At 43.9% G+C, this 23,691-nt stretch overlaps 2 protein-coding genes across 3 annotated transcripts in view; one reads left to right on the forward strand and one right to left on the reverse strand.

Moving 5' to 3' along the window:
• tecpr1a (tectonin beta-propeller repeat containing 1a) overlaps nucleotides 1–12,551 on the forward strand; it is a 24,344-nt gene extending 11,793 nt beyond the window's left edge. Inside the window, exons 15-24 of one of the 2 annotated variants that reach the window (XM_036960686.2) lie at nucleotides 3,951–4,078; nucleotides 8,109–8,308; nucleotides 8,455–8,534; nucleotides 8,689–8,745; nucleotides 9,127–9,301; nucleotides 9,403–9,538; nucleotides 9,830–9,922; nucleotides 10,046–10,152; nucleotides 10,295–10,414; nucleotides 10,610–12,551. In XM_036960686.2, coding sequence (XP_036816581.2) covers nucleotides 3,951–4,078; nucleotides 8,109–8,308; nucleotides 8,455–8,534; nucleotides 8,689–8,745; nucleotides 9,127–9,301; nucleotides 9,403–9,538; nucleotides 9,830–9,922; nucleotides 10,046–10,152; nucleotides 10,295–10,414; nucleotides 10,610–10,786 — 1,273 coding nt within the window. In that variant the 3' untranslated portion in view covers nucleotides 10,787–12,551. The remainder of the gene's footprint in view (nucleotides 1–3,950; nucleotides 4,079–8,108; nucleotides 8,309–8,454; nucleotides 8,535–8,688; nucleotides 8,746–9,126; nucleotides 9,302–9,402; nucleotides 9,539–9,829; nucleotides 9,923–10,045; nucleotides 10,153–10,294; nucleotides 10,415–10,609) is intronic. The other variant, XR_016491130.1, reaches the window with a different exon arrangement.
• LOC110503138 (class A basic helix-loop-helix protein 15) lies at nucleotides 12,189–23,390 on the reverse strand. The gene is made up of 2 exons (XM_021581475.3): nucleotides 23,196–23,390; nucleotides 12,189–15,140 (listed from the first exon to the last, which is right to left on the reverse strand). Exon 2 carries the CDS (start codon nucleotides 15,098–15,100, stop codon nucleotides 14,525–14,527), a length of 576 nt encoding a protein of 191 aa, XP_021437150.2. The 5' UTR covers nucleotides 15,101–15,140; nucleotides 23,196–23,390; the 3' UTR covers nucleotides 12,189–14,524.
• Between the last annotated feature and the right edge of the window lie 301 nt (nucleotides 23,391–23,691).

Here is a 23,691-nt window from a genome sequence, read left to right on the forward strand (position 1 = left end):
TTGACTGTCTGAATAGCCTTGACTGTCTGAATAGCCTTGACTGTATGAATAGCCTTGAGTGTCTGAATAGCCTTGACTGTCTGAATAGCCTTGACTGTATGAATAGCCTTGAGTGTCTGAATAGCCTTGACTGTCTGAATAGTCTTGAGTGTCTGAATAGCCTTGACTGTCTGAATAGCCTTGACTGTCTGAATAGCCTTGACTGTCTGAATAGCCTTGAGTGTCTGAATAGCCTTGACTGTCTGTATAGCTTTGAGTGTCTGAATAGCTTTGACTGTCTGAATATCCTTGAGTGTATGAATAGCCTTGACTGTCTGAATAGCCTTGACTGTCTGAATAGCCTTGACTGTATGAATAGCCTTGAGTGTCTGAATAGTTTTGACTGTCTGACTAGCCTTGACTGTCTGAATAGCCTTGACTGTCTGAATAGCCTTGACTGTCTGATTAGCATTGACTGTCTGAATATATTTGACTGTCTGAATATCTTTGACTGTCTGAATAGCCTTGACTGTCTGAATATCTTTGACTGTCTGAATAGTCATGACTGTCTGAATATATTTGACTGTCTGAATATCTTTGACTGTCTGAATAGCCTTGACTGTCTGAATAGCCTTGACTGTCTGAATAGCCTTGACTGTATGAATAGCCTTGAGTGTCCGAATAGTCATGACTGTCTGAATATCTTTGACTGTCTGAATAGCCTTGACTGTCTGAATAGCCTTGACTGTCTGAATAGCCTTGACTGTCTGAATAGCCTTGAGTGTCTGAATATATTTGACTGTCTGAATAGCCTTGACTGTCTGAATATCTTTGATTGTCTGAATAGTCATGACTGTCTGAATATATTTGCCTGTCTGAATAGCCTTGACTGTCTGAATAGCCTTGACTGTATGAATAGCCTTGAGTGTCTGAATAGCCTTGACTGTCTGAATAGTCTTGAGTGTCTGAATAGCCTTGACTGTCTGAATAGCCTTGACTGTCTGAATAGCCTTGACTGTCTGAATAGCCTTGAGTGTCTGAATAGCCTTGACTGTCTGTATAGCTTTGAGTGTCTAAATAGCTTTGACTGTCTGAATATCCTTGAGTGTATGAATAGCCTTGACTGTCTGAATAGCCTTGACTGTCTGAATAGCCTTGACTGTATGAATAGCCTTGAGTGTCTGAATAGTTTTGACTGTCTGAATAGCCTTGACTGTCTGAATAGCCTTGACTGTCTGAATAGCCTTGACTGTCTGAATAGCCTTGACTGTATGAATATCCTTGAGTGTATGAATAGCCTTGACTGTCTGAATAGCCTTGAGTGTCTGAATAGTTTTGACACTCTGAATAGCCTTGACTGTCTGAATAGCATTGACTGTCTGTATAGCCTTGACTGTCTGAATAGCCTTGACTGTCTGAATAGCCTTGACTGTCTGAATAGCTTTGACTGTCTGAATAGTCTTGACTGTCTGAATAGCCTTGACTGTCTGAATAGCCTTGAATGTCTGAATAGCCTTGACTGTCTGAATAGCCTTGACTGTCTGAGTAGCCTTGAGTGTCTGAATAGCATTGACTGTCTGAATAGCGTTGACTGTCTGAATAGCCTTGACTGTCTGAATAGCCTTGACTGTCTGAATAGCCTTGAGTGTCTGAATAGTTTTGACTGTCTGAATAGCCTTGACTGTCTGAATAGCGTTGACTCTCTGAATAGTCTTGACTGTCTGAATAGCGTTGACTGTCTGAATAGCCTTGACTGTCTGAATAGCCTTGACTGTCTGAATAGCCTTGAGTGTCTGAATAGTTTTGACTGTCTGAATAGCCTTGACTGTCTGAATAGCGTTGACTCTCTGAATAGTCTTGACTGTCTGAATAGCCTTGACTGTCTGAATAGTCTTGACTGTCTGAATAGCCTTGACTGTCTGAATAGCCTTGAATGTCTGAATAGCCTTGACTGTCTGAATAGCCTTGACTGTCTGAGTAGCCTTGAGTGTCTGAATAGCTTTAACTGTCTGAATTATCTTGACTCTGGTAAGGCGAGGGGGGGCGGTCTGTGCGTATTTGTAAACAACAGCTGGTGCACGAAATCTAAGGAGGTCTCTGTGATAAATTGCAGGCCACACTACTTGCCTAGAGAGTTTTCAGCTATACTTTTCGTGGCTGTTAATTTACCACCACAGACAGATGCTGGCACTAAGACCGCACTCAGTCAGCTGTCTGAGGAAATAAGCAAACAGGAAACCACTCACCCAGAGGCGGCGCTCCTAGTGGCCGGAGACTTTAATGCAGGGAAACTTAAATCAGTTCTACCACATTTCTATCAACATGTTAAATGTGCAACCAGAGGGAAAACAATTCTAGATCACCTGTACTCCACACACAGAGACGCGTACAAAGCTCTCCCTCGCCCTCCATTTGGTAAATCCGACCACAATTCTATCCTCCTGATTCCTGCTTACAAGCAAAAATTAAAGCAGGAAGCCCCAGTGACTGGGTCTATAAAAAAGTGGTCAGATGAAGCAGATGCTAAACTACAGGACTGTTTTGCTATCACAGACTGGAACATGTTCCGGGATTCTTCCGATGACATTGAGGAATACACCACATCAGTCACTGGCTTTATCAATAAGTGCATTGAGGACGTCGTCCCCACAGTGACTGTACGTACATACCCGAACCAGAAGCCATGGATTACAGGCAACATTCGCACTGAGCTAAAGGTGAGAGCTGCTGCTTTCAAGGTGCGGGACTCTTACCCAGAAGCTTAGAAGAAATCCTGCTATGCCCTGCGACAAACCATCATACAGGAAAAGCGTCAATACAGGGCTAAGATTGAATCATACTACACCGGCATGTGGCAGGGCTTGCAAACTATTACAGACTACAAAGGGAAGCATAGCCGCGAGCTGCCCAGTGACACGAGCCTACCAGACGAGCTAAATCACTTCTATGCTCGCTTCGAGGCAAGCAACACTGAGGCATGCATGAGAGCATCAGCTGTTCCGAACGACGGTGTGATCACATTCTCCATAGCTGACGTGAGTAAGACCTTTAAACAGGTCAACATACACAAGGCTGCCGGGCCAGATGGATTACCAGGACGTGTGCTCCGGGCATGTGCTGACCAACTGGCAGATGTCTTCACTGACATTTTCAACATGTCCCTGATTGAGTCTGTAATACCAACATGTTTCAAGCAGACCACCATAGTCCCTGTGCCCAAGAACACGAAGGCAACCTGCCTAAATGACCCGTAGCACTCACGTCCATAGCCATGAAGTGCTTTGAAAGGCTGGTAATGGCTCACATCAACACCATTGTCCCAGAAATCCTAGACCCACTCCAATTTGCATACCGCCCAAACAGATCCACAAATGGCTACCCAGACTATTTGCATTGTTTGCCCCCCCAACCCCTCTTTTACGCTGCTGCTACTCTCTGTTTATCATATATGCATAGTCACTTTAACTATACATTCATGTACATACTACCTCAATTGGACTGACCAACCAGTGCTCCAGCACATTGGCTAACCGGGCTATCTGCATTGTGTCCCGCCACCCACCACCCGCCAGCCCCTCTTTTACGCTACTGCTACTCTCTGTTCATCATATATGCATAATCACTTTAACCATATCTACATGTACATACTACCTCAATCAGCCTGACTAACCGGTGTCTGTATGTAGCCTCGCTACTTTTATAGCCTCGCTACTTTTATAGCCTCGCTTCTGTATATAACCTGTCTTTTTTCTTTACTTACCTATTGTTCACCTAATACCTGTTTTGCACTATTGGTTAGAGCCTGTAAGTAAGCAGTTCACTGTAATACACCTGTTGTATTCGACGCACGTGACGAATAAACTTTGATTTGATTTGACTGTCTGAATAGCCTTGACTGTCTGAATAGCCTTTCAGTTAAAATGTTATACTTTTCCTTACTTTGTCTTCAACCCCACGTTGTGTGTCTGCAGGTTCTGGCATCAGGTGGGGGGCCACCTGCGTCTGGTGGAGTCTAACAGTCTGGGGGTGGTGTGGGGGGTGGGCTACGACCACACTGTCTGGGTCTACACTGGCGGCTATGGAGGGGGATTCTTGCAGGGTAAACACACTAAATATACACTAAACATAAACCTACTGGACTGGACTTAAAGCATATGTAACAGTATAGCTTCTGTCCCTCTTCTCGCCCCTACCTGGGCTCGAACCAGGGACCCTCTACACACATCAACAACAGCCACCCTCGAAGCATCGTGCCACAAAAGCCACTGCCCTTTCAGAGCAAGGGGAACAACTACTTCAAAGTCTCAGAGCGAGTGATGTCACCGATTGAAACGCTATTAGCGCGCACCACCAACTAGCCATTTCACATCAGTTACACTCACCCCCCTTTTGACCTCCTCCTTTTCCGCAGCAACCAGTGATCCGGGTCAACAGCATTAATGTGAAAGTATAGCTTCCGTCCCTCTCCTCGCCCCGAACCAGGGACCCTCTGAACACATCAACCACAGTCACTCACGAAGCATCGTTACCCATCGCGCCACAAAAGCCGCGGCCCTTGCAGAGCAAGGGAAACCACTACTTCAAGGTCTTTGAGCGAGTGACGTCACCGACTGAAATGCTATTAGCGCGCACCACCGCTAACTAGCTAGCCATTTCACATTGGATACACATACGCTGAACATAAACCTACTGGCCTTGACTTAAAGCATACGCTAAACATAAACCTACTGGACTGGACTTAAAACATACACTAAACATCAACCTACTGGACTGGAATTAAAGCATACGCTAAATTTAAACCTACTGGACTGGACTTAACCTTTCTGGTACAAGTGGGACAGTAGCGTCCCACCTCGACAACAGCCAGTGAAATTGCAATGCGCCAAATTCAAAACAACAGAAATCCCATAATTAAAATTTCTCGAACATACAAGTATTATACACCATTTTAAAAATAAACGTCTTGTAAATCCAACCACAGTGTCCGATTTCAAAAAGTCTTTACTGCTAAAGCACACCATGCGATTATGGTAGGTCAGCGCCTAGTCACAGAAAACCATACAGCCATTTTCCAGCCAAGGAGAGGGCTCACAAAAGTCAGAAATAGCGATTAAATTAATCACTAACCTTTGATGATCTTCATCAGATGGCACTCCCAGGACTCCATGTTAGACAATAAATGTGTGGGAACGGAGCTCGCGCTCACGGCTGCGCGTGTGAGTAAACTAAAGGCTTTCAGCCAGACCACTGGTTCAAACAGCACTTATTCACTCCTCTTTCCTAGTAGAAGCCTGAAACAACGTTCTAAAGACTGTTGACATCTAGCGGAAGCCTTAGGAAGTGCAATCTGACACCATAGACACAGTATATTGGACAGGCAATCACTTGAAAAACTACAAACCTCTGATTTCCCACTTCCTGGTTGGATTTGTCTCAGGTTTTCGCCTGCCATATGAGTTCTGTTGTACTCACAGACATCATTCAAACAGTTTTAGAAACTTCAGAGTGTTTTCTATCCAAATCCACTAATAATATGCATATCCTAGCCTCTGGGCCTGAGTAGCAGGCAGTTTACTCTGGGCACGCTTTTCATCCGGACGTGAAAATACTGCCCCCTACACCAGTGAGGTTAAAGCATACACTAAACATAAACCTACTGGACTGGACTTAAAGCATACGCTAAACATAAACCTACTGGACTGGACTGAAAGCATACGCTAAACATAAACCTACTGGACTGGATTTAAAGCGTACGCTAAACATAAACCAAGTACTGTATAGCCACTAATAGGGAAACCAAACCGGGCATGTTGCAATATTTTTTTCTCAAACTGCTCACGTTGCCGAACACTAAAATAGAACTTGGTTCTTTTTGAGAAGCTTGATGCGCTGCAAGTCCTGCCTCTCCCATCTACTCATTGGTTTTCACGAGCATACAACCCCCCTATGGGTGATTGACAAGTGAACAAGGAGAGATTAATCAAAGAAACTAACCTAACTGGCCCCTAGGTTTCCCTTTTTATTTGTGGATTAATTGTTGGAGTAGAGAAACACACCATTTTCTATGACTCCGGGTCAAAATTCTACAAAGATCCAGCTAAAAACAGAACCATATGCATTTCAGGTAAAATAACCCAATGTTTATCTCCCAGCACAAATTAGCTAGCAACAGCAAGCTAGCTAAATGTCCATGAATGTTTCATACAATAGCTTTCAAGGGTTTTTCTTTATTTTTACTGTTTTCTACATTGTAGAATAATAGTGAAGACATCAAATGATGAAATAATACATATGGAATCATGTAGTGACCAAAAAAGTCTTAAACAAATCAAAATATATTTTAAATAGCCATATATTTGCTTTGATGACAGCTTTGCACACTCTTGACATTATCTTAACCAGCTTCATGAGGAATGATTTATCCAACATTCTTGAAGGAGTTGAGCACTTGTTGGTTGCATTTCCTTCACTCTTCGGTCCAACTCATCCCAAACTCTTTCAATTGTGTTGAGGTTGGGTGATTGTGGAGGCCAGGTCATCTGATGCAGCACTCCATCACTCTCCTTCTTGGTCAAATAGCCCTTACACAGCCTAGAGGTGTACAGTATGTTGGGTCATTGTCCAGTTGAAAAACAAATGATAGTCCCACTAAGCGCAAACCCGATGGGATGGTGTATCACTGCAGAATGCTGTGGTAGACATGCTGGTTAAGTGTGCCCTGAATTCTAAATAAATCACTGACAGTGTCACCACAAAGCACCCCCATGCCATTACACCTCCTCCTCCATGCTTCACGGTGGGAACCACACATGCAGAGATCATCCATTCACCTATTCTGCGTCTCACAAAGACACAGTGGTTGGAACCAAACTCCAGACCAAAGGACAGATTTCCATCGGTCTAATGTTATTGCTTGTGTTTCTTGACCCAAGCCAGTATCTTCTTCTTACTGGTGTCCTTTTAGTAGGGGTTTCTTTGCAGCAATTCAACCATGAAGGCCTGATTCACGCAGTCTCTTCTGAACAGTTGATGTTGAGATGTGTCTGTTACTTGAACTTGGTGAAGCATTTATTTGGGCTGCAATTTCTGAGGCTGGTAACTCTAAAGAACTTATCCTCTGCAGCAGTGCTAACTCTGGGTCTTCCTTTCCTGAGGTGGTCCTCATGAGAGCCAGTTTCATCATATCGCTTGATGGTTTTTGTGACTGCACATGAAGAAACTTTCTTGAAATGTTGTTGAAATGTTCCATATTGACTGACCTTCATGTCTTAAAGTAATGATGGACTGTCATTTCTCTTTGCTTATTTGAGTTGTTCTTGCCATAATATGGACTTGGTCTTTTACCAAATAGGGCTATCTTCTGCATACCAACCCCTACCATGTCACAACATAACTGATTGGCTCAAACACATTAAGAAGGAAAGAAATTCCACAAATTAACTTTTAATAAGGCACAGCTGTTAATTTAAATGTATTCCAGGTGACTACCTCATGAATCTGGTTGAGAGAATGCCAAGAGTGTGCCAAGCTGTCATCAAGGCAAAGGGTGGCTACTTTGAAGAATCTCAAATATAAAATATATTTTGATTTGTTTGACTTTTTTGGTCACTACATGATTCCATATTTATTATTTCATAGTTTTGATGTCTTCACTATTATTCTAAAATGTAGAAAATAGAAAAATTAAAGAAAAATCTGAGTAGGTGTGTCCAAACTTTTGACTGGTACTGTAAGTGTTTCGACCTGTCCCCAAATGAATATAGTTGGTTCAGAGTTGGTTTTGGTATTTTAACCTGTGTGTCATGATCGCGTCTAGTGTGGAAAGACAAAATCAACAGGCTCATGTCCGGGGACAGTTTGGTTAGGGTGTAAGGGTATGTTTCAACAGGCCTGGGGCCAGTTTGGTCAGGGTGTAATGGTATGTTTCAACAGGCGTACACCCGGGGCCAGTTTGGTCAGGGTGTAAGGGTATGTTTCAACAGGCGCACACTCGGGACCAGTTTGGTTAGGGTGTAAGGATATGTTTCAACAGGCGCATGCCCGGGGCAAGTTTGGTCAGGGTGTAAGGTTATGTTTCATGGCTGTTTTGTCTCAGCTCATGACTATAACCCCTCTCTTGTTTTTGTTAGGTCTGGCCAGAAGCACAGATAACATCTACACCCAGACAGATGTGAAGTGTGTCTACATTTATGAGAACCAGAGGTGGAACCCAGTCACAGGATATACCAACAGAGGCCTCCCAACAGACCGTTACATGTGGAGTGATGCAACAGGACTGCAGGAGTGTACCAAGGCCAACACCAAGCCTCCATCCCCTCATTGGACATGGGTGGGTACCAGTAACCGGACAAAACATTTCAATGTCACCCCAGGACAATATAACTTTTGAACCTGAACTAAATATGCACAGAGTGCCATTAGATGACTAAAATAGTCCTACAAAGTTTGTTCCGCTAACTGCTCTGTCTCTATCAGGTGGCAGACTGGGCCATTGACTACGGTATCTCTGGAGGGACAGACAGAGAGGGTTGGCAATATGCAGCTGATTTCCCAACGTGAGTGTATCTAACCTTCCCCAATACATATTCATTGGTCTATCTATCACATATCAAGCTGAATCTTTTCCCTGCATGAAAGTAACCATGTTATGTGTTTGTTTCTGTCACTATCATGTATTTTATCTCCCTCAATCTGTATGTACTCTTCCAGGTCGTATCATGGCCACAAGACCTTGAAGGACTTTGTCCGTCGTAGGCGATGGGCCAGGTACTGTATGTTACCACACAACAATCGCCCTTTTCCCTCATCACTATTTGTTTAGTAAGCACACTATGGTCTGTCCTCAATCTGCCCACTGTGTTTAAACAAGCCTGGGTTTGAGCTCTGGGGGAAAAATTGCCGTAAGCTCAGATCTAGGATCAGCTTTACTCTACCTAAATCCTAACCTTAACCATTGGGGGAAGGAAACACAACAACTGATGTTAGATCAGTGTCTGGGGCAGAGTTTTTCAATCCTGGTCTTGGGGACCCACAGGGAGTGCATGTTTTTGCTCCAGCCCAGTATTTACACACCTATTCAACTGTTGGTACACTGGTCTAGGTGTGACTTAACTCCTATTTGAACAACCCTTGTATTTCCTCTGACAGGAAGTGTAAACTGACCACCACAGGGCCGTGGCAGGAAGTCCCACCCATCCCGTTGAGTGACGTGACCATCATCCCGTGTGGCGCTCAGAGCATTGTTGAGCCGATCCCTCTGTGGGCCATCAGTAACAAGGGAGACGTGCTCTGTAGACTGGGAGTCACCCTACTGACGCCTGCTGTGAGTCACACACACACAATATGTAAACATACAACACACAAGTCCACCATGAATACACAGACATTGTGGTTGATAACAGAAGTGGTTGCGTGTGTTTCTAGGGGACGTCATGGCTCCATGTGGGCACAGACCAGCCCTTTAAGTCTATCTCCATTGGTGGGGCCAACCAGGTGTGGGCCATTGCCAGGGATGGCTCTGCCTTCTACAGGGGCTCCGTGACTGCACAGAGCCCTTCAGGTCAGTCAGAGAATCACGCAGAACCCACCGTCTCTGACAGAACCCAGGGATTCTCCTTTCAGTCCTGTGTGTCTTACTGATAATCAATAGTTCAGTCAAATCACTCAAATGTATTTCTGAAGTTGTTTTTAAATCAGCAGTTGTCACAAAGTGCTTTACAGTAATAGCTCAATGTTTGTTTTCGGGAGGAGCTTACCTCTCTCTGAGTTCTGGTTCCTATCACAGAGATGGACCTAATGATGAGAGAAGACTCTAATCACTGGCTGTTTAATGTACTATTGCCCCCTGTAGGAGACTGCTGGTACCACATCCCCTCTCCAGTCAGGCAGAAGCTCCAACAGGTGTCTGTAGGGAGGACGTCAGTCTACACAGTGGATCAACATGGTACTACAGACGAGAACGTCATGACTGACAATGACATGGACCTTTATAATTGTCAGACGTCTATTAGTTGAACCATCTCTTCTTTATTTTTTTCATGATTTTAATTTGGTGCTCTCCATCCAGGTAACCTGTGGTTCAGACAGGGCCTGACTCCTAGCTGCCCCCAGGGATCGTCATGGGAACACATCTCCAACAATGTACGCAAGGTCTCCGTAGGACCTCTGGACCAGGTGAGCAGAACCTACAATCTAAAAACTGGGTGGTTGTTGTTGGCAGTAATGAATGATAATGACTTCCTCTTTTTTCAAAATTCTAACTTCTTGACATTGCACTGTGTTGAGTAACTCAACCCTTCTCATTGTTGTTGTGTAGGTGTGGATCATAGCTGACAAGGTGCAAGGCAGCCACAGTCTGAGCTGTGGGACAGTCTGTCACCGTCTGGGGGTTCAGCCCATGGAGCCAAAGGGACAGTCGTGGGACTATGGCATCGGGGTGAGACTCTTAACCTTACCTCTAACCCTGACTCACCAACCTGCTTCTGAGACACCAATTCTTGATGGGGGGGCTGTCTGACTCTCTCTCTTTTTCTCTCTTGTTTTTTCTCTCTCTGTCTCGCTCTCTCTCTCTCTCTCTCTGTCTCTCTCTCTCTGTCTCTCCCTCTATTCTTCTCTTCCTCTCTCTCCTCAGGGTGGCTGGGACCACATCACTGTGAGAGGGAACTCCTTCGAGGCTCCCCGTGTCCGTATGCCCTCCCTGACACCCTCCCTTACCGCCTCCCTGACGGACCCCCTCCGCACCCATCCACCCCGCAGACCGCTCTCCTTCAGGAACATAGAGGAGAACGGGAACGCTGTCAGGTGTTAAACACACACACACACATAGAGTATTTGCCAGTGGACACTGTATCTCTGTTCTGTCTTCAGCCCAACTCTCGCTACAAAACAAAAGCCCCAATGCAACTACTCCACCACCCACACTGTACTGTAGCTCCCAGCTCCAGCCTCACCCTCTAAGTGTCTGAAGTCAAACTCTTCTTCTGTCCAATCACCTGGTTGTGTTCAATTACCTTTGAACCCTAGCTCTGTGCCCTCAGCTTGACTCAGCCAATCACCTTCTCTCTTCACAGCTAGCAGGTCATGTTCAACATTTCCCACATAGAGCACTAGTCATTTTTAAACTGTGTGACTCAGTCTTCGAACATTGCATCATCGTTATTTAAATCTGTGGTCTTAAGATAACTTTTAGTTTTATTTATTGTTATTTTTTGGTTGAATGTTTTTTTTTCTGTCTGTATGTGAATAGATGTTTTGTTTGTTATATTAGTGATAGTGTTTTCTGGGGTATTCAATGTTATTGGGCCGATGTATGATTCTGTGAAGGTGGACGATGTATGATTCTGTGAAAGTGGGCGATGTATGATTCTGTGAAGGTGGGCGATCAGTAGTGTTTACTGATTCTGTTCCAATAAGTTACTATACTTCCTACTTTGTACCTGCTGGTAACGTAGAGATTCCACTGGAGTCACAACAAAAACATTAAGGGTTTATTTACCGAGAATAATTTAGGTTATGAATCCTTTGATAGCACACGGCGCTTTTACAGTTATATGCCTTTCCCCTGAATGGTTTGTATCTGTGATGGCCACAGTGAAGAGTTTGTATGTCCATAGCATTCTTGTGTTACTCTTGAAAAGAAAGTACATATTCTTATTTTCATAAAAAAAAATGTGAATTGCTTGAAAAATGATGTCTTTGAAAGGCTTAAAAGTTCATTTGTTTGTTTCCCAGGAAAATAAGAGTTTTAACACTATAATCTGCATATTTTTCACCTCCTATGATTTTAGCAGTAATGACTGGCAGCCAACACACGTGACTGGCAGCCGACACACGTGACTGGCAGCCAACACACGTGACTGGCAGCCAACACACGTGACTGGCAGCCAACACACGTGACTGGCAGCCAACACACGTGAAGGGGTTGGTGGAAAGAACATATATATATATATATAGTTTTTATAAATCTGAATACGAGTATAGTATAAATGTTTTCATTGTGATATTTCAAGGTTGGGTTATTGTACATTGATATATAAAAATCATAAAATATCAGTCATATTAAGTCATATTTAACTATTATCTTTAAACCACAAAGGCTGAAACTATCACGTTTGGGCATTCATTCATCTTACTGCTGTAACTGAAAGATGAAGATCCAATAGTGACTGATATACTGCAACTACAAATCATTAATTGTCCAGAAAACTGTATATCTGTGAATACTGTCACTTTATCTTCCTATGGCAGTTCATAATACAACAAGTGCATTGTTTGATAATGACACTGAGTACATACTGCTGTTACTCCAGTACAGGATTTATCCTAAAGGAGGGACACATTACACGTATAGTTTGGGATGTGAAGGGGGTACACCATAGCATGAAAATCAGAAGTCTATCGGAGGACTTTTCTCTTGAGGATTCCATTGCTTTTGTTGATTATGGTGTAAAATAGAACACTATAAGCCGGTACTGTTCCAACTCGAACAAGGGTGTTATTGAGCTGTATATGTCTTCCTTCTAATAGTGTGCATGGTCAATGTCCTCTCAATAAATGTGATTATTGAAAAGAAAGATTCTCGTTTTATATTTTTCAATTCACACTTTCTTGGAGTCTCAGGCGAACTCAGGATTGCAAAGATATTACAGAAGTATCATTCAAACACACATTGTAAGAGCAACATAATTATTACATTCACCTTTCACACCACTGTTCTAATAAAATATGCCATTTTGCTGATGCATTTATTCCAGGTAACTAACAGTCATGTTTGCATACTTTCTGTGTACAAGTGGTAATTGAACCCACTATCCTGGCATTGGAAGCCCCATGCTCTACCAACATAAAAACACAAGATACCATAGGGTCATGGAGGTAAAACAACTTGGTCAACACATACTGTACATTTTGACATGTACACATATGGCTCTGTGTAGATCCTGTGGTCTAGCGATAACACTGCTAGCTGGCTTCCTCTTCCCACCAGAGACATGAGTTCAATTCCCTGCTCCAACCCTTCAAACTGTTTGTCCCACCTACCTGTCTTCCACTCTGCAATTTAATAACTGTCAACCACCCCCAAATAAAATATATACATACAAATATGTTTCTAATGATTTACACTTTAAATTACAGTGTGTATTCTTTCCCTTCCTTAAACAGTACAGTATTTGACTAAAGTCTGTGAGACAAGTATAGGGAATTATATCCTTGTCCTGAATGTGACTGTTGTGTCCAGAGGTAGTGCTCAGCTGGGAAAACAAACATTGTTCCTAAAAGGTTGAAAACAGTTATTTATCTACAGCAGGGGTGGCCTGTCCTATCTACAGCAGGGGTGGCCTGTCCTATCTACAGCAGGGGTGGCCTGTCCTATCTACAGCAGGGGTGGCCTGTCCTATCTAAAGCAGGGGTGGCCTGTCCTACATACACAGCTTGGGCCCCTGTGGGCTACAGTGTATCCTGGAGAACTATACTTTAACAATCAGTTATTTTACATTTCTGACCAATCAAGTAACTACAGTTAATCGCCAGCTAGGAAAAATGACAGGAAAATTAAAGAAAACAGATGAAATGGCGCTGGAATGTTCTTTGACTTGGTTCTCACCACATATCAGAATCAGAATCCCACGTGAGATTAACTTTAAGTTCCCCTGTTCTAGAAGTTATATCATGGTCCTTTGGGGATTCTGTCTGTCACAGCTCTGGCTAGGCCTTTGTCTAATCTGACATAGTCCACAGGCTGCTGGTGCTCTTTGCCTGTCTGTCTGTCTTCACTTGTACTCCACCATTACGTTTCTGAGAATGAATGTCAAGGGTACAGTGCTCCAAATCACCTCACCTTCTTGTTTGCTCCATTTAGTGCATGGTCAGGTATGTCACTATAGCTCACTAGCTTGTCGGAGTATAAGGCTGCATCTCAGATGACACCCTTTCCCCAATCTGTGCACTACTTTTGGCCATGGTCATAAGTAGAGTAGCAGTGTACAATATGGTAGATAGGGTTTCAGTTGAGATTCGCTCCCCAAGTCAAGCCTGGATGCTTCAACTCTTTGGCTGTGGAGTTAGCACCTGCTAGCTATTAACTTTCCTGGCTGAAGCTTTGGATCTGGGTGAGGAACTGAGGCTAGATGTTAGCTCTCCTGGCAGAAGCTGTGCATCTGGGTGAGGAACTGAGGCTAGCTGTTAGCTCTCCTGGCTGAAGCTGTGGATCTGGGTGAGGAACTGAGACTAGCTGTTAGCTCTCCTGGCTGAAGCTGTGGATCTGGGTGAGGAACTGAGGCTAACTGTTAGCTCTCCTGGCTGAAGCTGTGGATCTGGGTGAGGAACTGAGGCTAGATGTTAGCTCTCCTGGCTGAAGCTGTGGATCTGGGTGAGGAACTGAGGCTAGCTGTTAGCTCTCCTGGCTGAAGCTGTTGATCTGGGTGAGGAACTGAGGCTAGCTGTTAGCTCTCCTGGCTGAAGCTGTGGATTTGGGTGAGTAACATTGGCTAGCTGTTAGCTTTCCTGGCTGAAGCTGTGGATCTGGGTGAGGAACTGAGGCTAGCTGTTAGCTCTCCTGGCTGAAGCTGTGGATTTGGGTGAGGAACTGAGACAGGCTCTCATCCCCATCCTCCTCCAGGTGCTGCTGGTAACACTGGAGCAGTCTGGCAGCGCTAGCCTCTGTCGGTGTCTCACCAGGGGGCAGGCGGGCGCTGGATATCCCCAGGATGATGGAGGTCAGGGACTTGATGTAGTTCTCAGCCAACGTCAGCGTCTCGATCTTGGAGAGCTTCTTGTCCATTTTGACATGTGGAATGGCCTCTCTAAGAGCCTGGAAGGCGTTGTTAAGTTTGTGCATGCGCTGGCGCTCCCGCTCGTTGCTCTCCAGCCGCCGGACGTTGCGTTCTTTGTTGCTGTTGTGAGACCGTCGGTGTCTGTGGGGGCCGTGGGTGTTGCCACCGCCTCCGCCTCGCTCGCGGTCCCCGCCCCTCAGAACGCCTCTCCAGGAGCCTCCAATACGGACCGAGGCCTCAGAGCCCTCCTGTTCGCTGGTGCCTGGTTCTCTGTTCTCTGGTTCAAGGTCCAGGTCTGGCTCGGTCCAGGGTTTTCTGCATGACTTAGTCGCCTTCCCTTTAGACTTCATCCTTCAGCCTGATTTAGTTTCCCCTCTTCCTCACAACAGCCTTGAAAGACAACAGAAACAACAACTGGTTATAGAAAGGACTTGTCAACGAAGAGATAAGCAAACAAGTGGCAGTGCCTTTGCCCTGAGGGCTACAGTGTTACAGATTAGTTTAAATACTCAAGTTGGAATATGCAGTTTTTTGACCACCATTTTCCCCTTCCACTCTCAAATCAAATCATCCAATCAAATTTTATTTGTCACATGTTTACTAAATTAACTAAAGTTTAAAAAAATAAAAATAATAAAATAACAATAATGAGGCTATATATATTCATTTTTTTCATTTTTTGTATATATTTCAATCTCTTTTTTTCATTTTCAAATTAAATATACCTTTCTGCAACTCGCCTCATCCAATGTGGTACGGATCTGCTATTTTTTTTAGACCTTATAACTGGAACCTCCATCAGAGGCAAGCCATCAGAAGCCATCATTAGCTACTAGCTATTTAGTCATTGTTAGCTACTGCTGGCGGTCATTATGTTTAGCTCAGACACCAGCCATTTAGATAATACCTGCCAGTCTGCACAGCGCGCTATCAGACTTGAGCATATCAGACTGCTTTTCTCCACTACATCACCGGATTCCTGCTACAAGCTCTGGACCATTACACTGGATCATCACAGCTAGCTAGCTGCTACCGAGTGGCTATTGTGGCTAACGCCCCGGTCCAGAGGCAAGCACCAGTTAGCCTCGAGCTAGCCTCGAGCTAGGACCATCTCCCAGCTAGCCAACGAAGTACACCAACTACAATACCTCTCTTGCCAATTGGCCTGGACCCTTTGTCGACACGGAGCCCCGCCGATCCATCACGACTGGTCTACTGGCTTCTGCGTTGTGGATGACGGTGAAGACCCATCTGCTGGCCCCGGCCCGCTAGCTTTCTGAACGCTGTGTCTCCCGCTCGCCTAGCGTAGTAACGACTACCGAACGGCTCCCTGTTTCATCTATTGCTGCTCATTGGCCCCAGTGATCACTCAACTACACTGCTGATGCCTGCTGGACTGTTCATTAACACTGTACTTCATTTTGTTTATCTGTCGGCCCCAGCCTCGAACACAGGCCCTGTGTGTAGCTAACTGACCCCCTCTGCCCATTCATCACCATTTACCCGTTGTTGTTGTCTTAGCTGTTTACCCGTTGTTGTCTTACCCTTTGTTGTCTTAGCTCCCTCAATCAACACCTGTGATTGCTTTATGCCTCTCACTAATGTCAATATGCCTTGTATACTGTTGTTTAGGGCAGCTCTCATTGTTTTATTTTACTGCGGAGCCCCTAGTCCCGCTCAACATGCCTTAGATAGCCCCCTTGTCCCACTCCCACACATGCGGAGACCTCACCTAGCTTAACTGGTGCCTCCAGAGATGCAACCTCTCTCATCGTCACTCAATGCCTAGGTTTACCTCCACTGTACTCGCACCCTACCATACCCTTGTCTGTACATTATGCCCTGAATCTATCCTACTACGCCCAGAAATCTGCTCCTTTTATTCTCTTTTCCCAATGCACTAGACGACCATTTCCTATACCTGTACCCTCATCCTACTCCTCCTCTGTTCCTCTGGTGGTATAGAGGTTAACCCAGGCCCTGTGTGTCCCCAGGCGCTCTCATTTGTTGACTTCTGTAACCATAAAATCCTTGGGTTCATGCATGTTAACATCAGCCCCCTCCCTAAGTTTGCTTTATTCACTGGTTTAGCACACTCTGCCAACCCTGATGTCCTAGCCGTGTCTGAATCCTAGTTTAGGAAGACCACCAAAAATTCAAATATGTTCATCCCAAACTACAACATTTTCCATCAAGATAGAACTGCTAAAGGGGGCAGAGTTGCAATCTACTGAAGAGATAGCCTGCAGAGTTCTGTCATAGTATCCAGGTCTATGCTCAAGCAGCTCAAGCTTCTACTTTTAAAATTCCATCTCTCCAGAAATAAGTCTCTCACTGTTGCCGCTTGCTCCCAGCTGTGCCCTGGACACCATATGTGAAATGATTGCCCCCAATCTATCTCCAGAGTTCGTACTGTTAGGTGACCTAAACTGGGATATGCTTAACACCCCGGCCGTCCTACAATCTAAGCTAGATTCCCTCAATCTCACACAAATGATCAAGGAACCTACCAGGTACAACCCAAAATCCATAAGCATGGGCACCCTCATAGATATCATCCTAACCAACCTGCCCTCTAAATACACCTCTGCTGTTTTCAACTAGGATCTCAGCAACAACTGCCTCATTGCCTGCGTCCGTTATAGGTCCGCGGTCAAACAACCACCCCGCATCACTGTCAAACACTCCCACTTCTGCGAGTAGGCCTTTCTAATCGACCTGGCCTGAGTATCCTGGAAGGATATTGACCTCATCCCGTCAGTAGAGGATGCATGGTTGTTCTTTAAAAGTGCTTTCCTCACCATCTTAAATAATCATGCCCCTTTCAAAAAATGTAGAACTTAGAACAGATATCTTGGTTCACTCCAGACTTGACTGCCCTTGACCAGCACAAAAACATCCCGTGGCGTACTGCACTAGCATCGAATAGTCCCCACGATATGCAACTTTTCAGCGAAGTCAGTAACCAATATACACAGTCAGTTAGGAAAGCAAAGGCTAGCTTTTTCAAACAGAAATGTGCATCTTGCAGCACTAATTCCAAAATGTTTTGGAACACTGTAAAGTCCATGGAGAATAAGAGCACCTCCTCCCAGCTGCCCACTGCACTGAGGCTAGGAAACACTGTCACCACCGATAAATCCACGATAATCGAGAATTTCAATAAGCATTTCTCTATGGCTGGCCATGCTTTCCACCTGGCTACCCCAACCTCGGCCAACACCTCTGCACCCCCAGCAGCAACTGGCCAAAGCCCCCCCACTTCTCCTTCACCCAAATCCAGACCGCTAATGTTCTGAAAGAGCTGCAAAACCTGGATCCCTACAAATCAGCTGGACGAGACAATCTGGACCCTCTCTTTCTAAAATTATCCTCCACCATGGTTGCAACCCCTATTACTAGTCTGTTCAAACTCTTTTTCGTATCGTCTGAGATTCCTAAAGATTGGAAAGCGGCCACGGTCATCCCCCTCTTCAAAGGGGGAGACACTCTAGACCCAAACTGTTACAGACCTATATCCATCCTGCCCTGCCTTTCTAAAGTCTTCGAAGGCCAAGTTAACAAACCGAGCACCGACCGTTTCAAATCCCACCATACCTTCTCCCCTATGCAATCCGGTTTCCAAGCTGGTCACGGGTGCACCTCAGCCACACTCAAGGTCCTAAACAATATCTTAACCGCCAACGATAAAAGACAGTACTGTGCAGCCGTCTTCATCGACCTGGCCAAGGCTTTCGACTCTGTCAATCCCCATATTCTTATCGGCAGACCCAATGCCTTGGTTTCTCCAATTGACTGCCTCGCCTTGTCCAGTAACTACTTCTCAGATAGAGCTCAGTGCTTCAAATCGGAGGGCCTGTTATCTGGGACATCTGGCAGTCTCTATGGGTGTGCCACAGGGTTCAATTCTCGGGCCGACTCTTTTCTCTGTATATATCAATGATGTCACTCTTGCTGCGGGTGATTCTTTGATCCACCTCTACGCAGACGACACTATTCTGTATACTTCTGGCCCTTCTTTGGACACTGTTAACTAACCTCCAGACAAGCTTCAATGCCATACAACTCTCCTTCTGTGGCCTCCAACTGCTCTTAAACACTAGTAAAACTAAATGCATGCTCTTCAACCAATCGCTGCCCACACTCGCCCGCCCGACTAGCATCACCACTCTGGACAGTTCTGACTTAGAATATGTGGACAACTACAAATACCTAGGTGTCTGGTTAGACTGTAAACTCTCCTTCCAGACTCACATTAAATATCTCCAATCCAAAATTAAATCTAGAATCAGCCTCCTATTTCGCAACAAAGCCTCTACTCATGCTGCCAAACATACCCTTGCAAAACTGACTATCCTACCGATCCTTGACTAAAAATAGCCTCCAACACTCTACTCAGCAAATTGGATGCAGTCTATTTGGCTGGTACTCGCTACATATTTGTCGCCAAACCCACTGGCTCCAGCTCTTCTATACGTCTCTGCTAGGTAAAACTCCGCCTTATCTCAGATCAGTGGTCACCGTAGCAACACCCACCCGTAGCACGCGCTCCAGCAGGTATATTTCACGGGTCCTCCCCAAAGCCAACACCTACTTTGGCCGCTTTCCTTCCAGGATTCTCTGCTGCCAATGACTGGAACGAATTGCAAAAATCACTGAAGTTGGAGACTCATATCTCCCTCGCTAACTTTAAGTGCCAGCTGTCAGAGCAGCTTACCGATTGTTGCAGCTGTACATAGCCCATCTGTAAATAGCCCATCCAACTACCTACCTAATCCCCATATTTGTTTTTATTTTTCTGCTCTTTTGCACACCAGTGTTTCTACTTGCATATCCTCATCTGCACATATATCACTCCAGTGTTAATTGCTCAAATGTAATTACTTCACCACTATGGCCTATTTACTGCCTTACCTCCTTACTTCATTTGCACACACTGTATACAGATTTTTCTATTGTGTTATTGACTGTACATTTCCTTATCCCATATGTAACTCTTTCTTGTTGTTTTTGTCGCACTGTTTTGCTTTATCTTGGCCAGGTCGCAGTTGGCCTACCTGACCTACCTGGTTAAATAAAGGGGAAATATTTGTATTTTAAATAAAACTATACAGGGGGTACTTGAGTTTGCGTCCTTATTACTCAGAAAAACAACTACAAATTGACAAACCCAAGTTCTAAAATCAAATCAAACTTCATCACATGCGCCGAATTCAACAAGTGTAAACCTCACCGTGAAATGCTGATTACACTGTAATTACATTGTAATTAGCTAATGGAACTAAACCTGCTGTTTATGATGATTAATGATGAGTTATATATGTTTTATTACAATAAGACAGAAATATGGCCTTTTTAGAATTGTTTTTATTCAGTTTTAAATGAAGATGTATTTTCTTTTGACGTGAAGAAAAATGTAAGAAACACAGTGTCTATCTAATCAGCCAGTGTGTGAAAATGCTATAATGTAATCTCCACCTGTCTTATCCTACTGTAGGTTACCCAGGCCTCCAGATAATACCCAACTCAAGGTTACACTCTTTTAACACAGACAGGAGACAGAAAAGTACAGCACAATTTTGGGGAGAGAGATGTTACCCTTGTGTACTCCATCTCATAACTTAAAGGGGAAATCTGCACTTCAAACAACAAAGCGCCACCCCGCCACAGATTTGGTAAACAGCTGAGGGCTGGCGCTGAAGAAATGTTACCACTTTCAAATTCAGAAACAGAGCTATGAATGCAAGGACTGACCATCCATGATATCACAGTTATAGTTTTAGACATGCCTTGAGACTATACATTGTTGGTTTACAATTAAATCGTTAACAAACAATTGAGTAAAACAAGCATATATTTTGGATTCTGATGGGGTACGACAGTTGCATGTAGCAATCGCAGATGTAGCAATCACAGATTGCTCCTTTAAATTGCAGATCACTGTGTGAGATTAACAGTAAACCTGCCTGAGATATAGGCTATCTATGATGTGAAATGTGTGTCTGTGTGGAGGCTGTTGGCCTACTGGTATGCTTCATCAGACGCCATTCATGTAACATGGTAACAGGTGAAATCACTGCAAGGGGCTATTCTGCTATACAGCAAGTTATTCTAACAGTTTTTTCACAGCATAAAACCAACTACATACTGTAGTATTTACAGAAATTATACATTCAGTATTATTTCATTGTGATGATGAGTTGGGTAACAAAGTAACACTTTTAGGCTTTTGCTTATTATGAAAAGATTATTAAGGTTAGATTGATAATATTTTTATACAAACAACATACATATGGCAAATTTTATTTAACAAGTAAAAAAGTTTTAAATATAGAGGTCAAAATAATTTGCAACCCTGTTTTCAATAACTTTCAATAGCTCACATTGCGAGGATAATGGCACTGAGCCTTTTTCTAAAACGTTATATGAAATTAGAGAACACATAAGGAGGGATCTTAGATCTCTCGCCTCAGGTAGAGTACCTCAAGCTGTAGACCACACTATCTACCAAGAGACTTTTCATCTGTATTTTTCGTAGCTGTCTATTTACCACCACAAACCGATGTCGGCACTAAGACCACACTCAACAAGCTGTATAAGGCCATAGGGAAACAAGAAAATGCTCATCCAGAGGCGGCGCTCCTAGTGGCTGGGGACATTAATGCAAGCAAACTTAAATCCATTTAACCAAATTTCTACCAGCATGTCACATATGCAACCAGAGGGAAAAAAACTCTAGACCACCTTTTCTCCACACACAGAGACGCGTACAAAGCTCTACCCTGCCCTCCATTTGGCAAATCTATCCATAATTCGATCCTCCTGATTCCTTCTTACAAGCAAAAACTAAAGCAGGAAGTACCCGTGACTCGCTCAATACGGAAGTGGTCAGATGACGCAGATGCTACGCTACAAGACTGTTTTGCTAGCACAGACTGGAATATGTTCCCGGGATTTATCCGATGGCATTGAGGAGTATACCACCTCAGTCACTGGCTTCATAAATAAGTGTATCGATGACGTCGTCCCCTCAATGACCGTACGTACATATCCCAACCAGAAGTCATGGATTACATGGAGCGGAACACTAATCCAGACGCTTATCAGAAATGTTTGAATGATGCTGAGGAGCAATGCTGTTACATCCAATGATTGTTTGCCTGAGGCTGTTGATGAGCAGGTGCTTGTACGTGTGTACACATTCTCTTTTTCCTATTTTGTTAATTTTGTTGATTGATTATGCATTGGGGGATGGTGGCTTGGGAGGGTTTGGGGTTGGGGAATGGAGGGAGGGTTGTTGTTTTTTTCGGGGTGGGGGCGTGGTTCTCGGGATGGTTGAGGTGCAGCTCTCGGGGAACTGTGGGATATTGGATGGTTGGTGGCCTGGCGGTTAGAAGCATAGCCGGTGGCAGATAGGTCGCTGGTTCGAGCTCCCATTTTGACTTGGTGGGAGATCTGTCGATGTTCCCTTTTGAGTCACTCTGGATGTGAGTCTGTTAGATGACTGAATGCATGGTAAATGATGAGCGGCTTCACTGTATGTTTTAATATTTTTTATCCCGCTATAGCCTCAGACGAACCATCAAACAGGCAAAGCGTCAATACAGGACAATGATTGAATCCTACTACACCGGCTCTGACGCTCGTCGGATGTGGCAGGGCTTGAAAACTATTATGGATTACAAAGGGAAACCCGGGCCCGAGCTGCCCAGTGACGCGCGGCCGAAGAGCTCTTGTTTTAATGTAATCTGACCATAGCACAGATTCTAATCCAAGTGCCAATGCCATTTAGCAATGTGGATCTTCCAGCATGACAATAACCCCAAGCGCACATCAAAATCCACAAAGAAATGGTTAAATGACCACAAAATCAGCATTTTGCAATGGCCATCTCAGTCTCCGGATTTGAACCCAATTGAAACCCTGTGGTTTGAATTGAAAAGGAGAGTCCATTAGTGCACGGATATCAAGGACCTGGAAAGATTCTGTATGGAGGAGTGGACTAAGATCCCTCCCAATGTGTCCTCCAATCTCATAAAACATGTTAGAAAAAGGCTCAGTGCAGTTATCCTCGATAGGTGAGGTATTGAAATCTATTGAAAACAAGCATACCAATCATATTTTTTTAAATATATATATTACTTGTTACACAAAATATCTTTCTCTGAGCAATTGTATTAGTATAAAATAATAAAATGTTCCTCCTTTCTTGAGCATACAATATAGCTCAGTATTTGTGTTATTTATTTTATACAATGTTTTTTTTGCTAATCGTTACCAAGGGTGCCAATAATTACGGACTGGACTGTATATCATGTTTTTCAGTAAGAAAGGCTATTTTTATTTGAATAGTTAAAAAAACTGTGAATGTCTTAAATTGATATAACTTCATTGGATTTCTATGAAGAAAAAATGGAATGGACAACAAATTGAAACTTAACTTACCTTTCAAGTGAAAGTAAGATTCCCCTGTATGTAGAAGAATAGTTTTCACCATGGAACATCGATAATATCTTCAGAATGCACGTTTTGCTTAAGTGGTAGAAGCGTCTGAGGTTCCACTCCGAGGATGAAGATAACTGTAAACATGTGAGGTACCTGTTGCTGCTGTAATGTACACGTAGCGCTCGCTTAGCCAATGGGAGTGCGCTCCAACTCCGGACATGGTCATCTGTGCCCTGCGCTACCAAAAGCCTCGTTTACACCTGGTCTAACATGCGTCCTTTGTCCTGATCTTATACGCATTCTGATTGTGCCCACAGTGAAGCCGTTGCATAAATGCAGTGGTGGAAGAAGTAGATGTAAAGATAACCTTAATTGAAAATGACTCAAGTAAAAGTGAATGTCCCCCAGCAAAACACTACTTGAGTAAAAGTCTAAAAGTATTTGGTTTTCAATATACTTAAGTATCAAAAGTAAAAGTATAAATAAATTCACATAC

The sequence above is a fragment of the Oncorhynchus mykiss genome, chromosome 23, assembly GCF_057628025.1.
Source record: "Oncorhynchus mykiss isolate SJ-2025 chromosome 23, ASM5762802v1, whole genome shotgun sequence".
NCBI classification, from domain to species: Eukaryota; Metazoa; Chordata; class Actinopteri; order Salmoniformes; family Salmonidae; genus Oncorhynchus; species Oncorhynchus mykiss.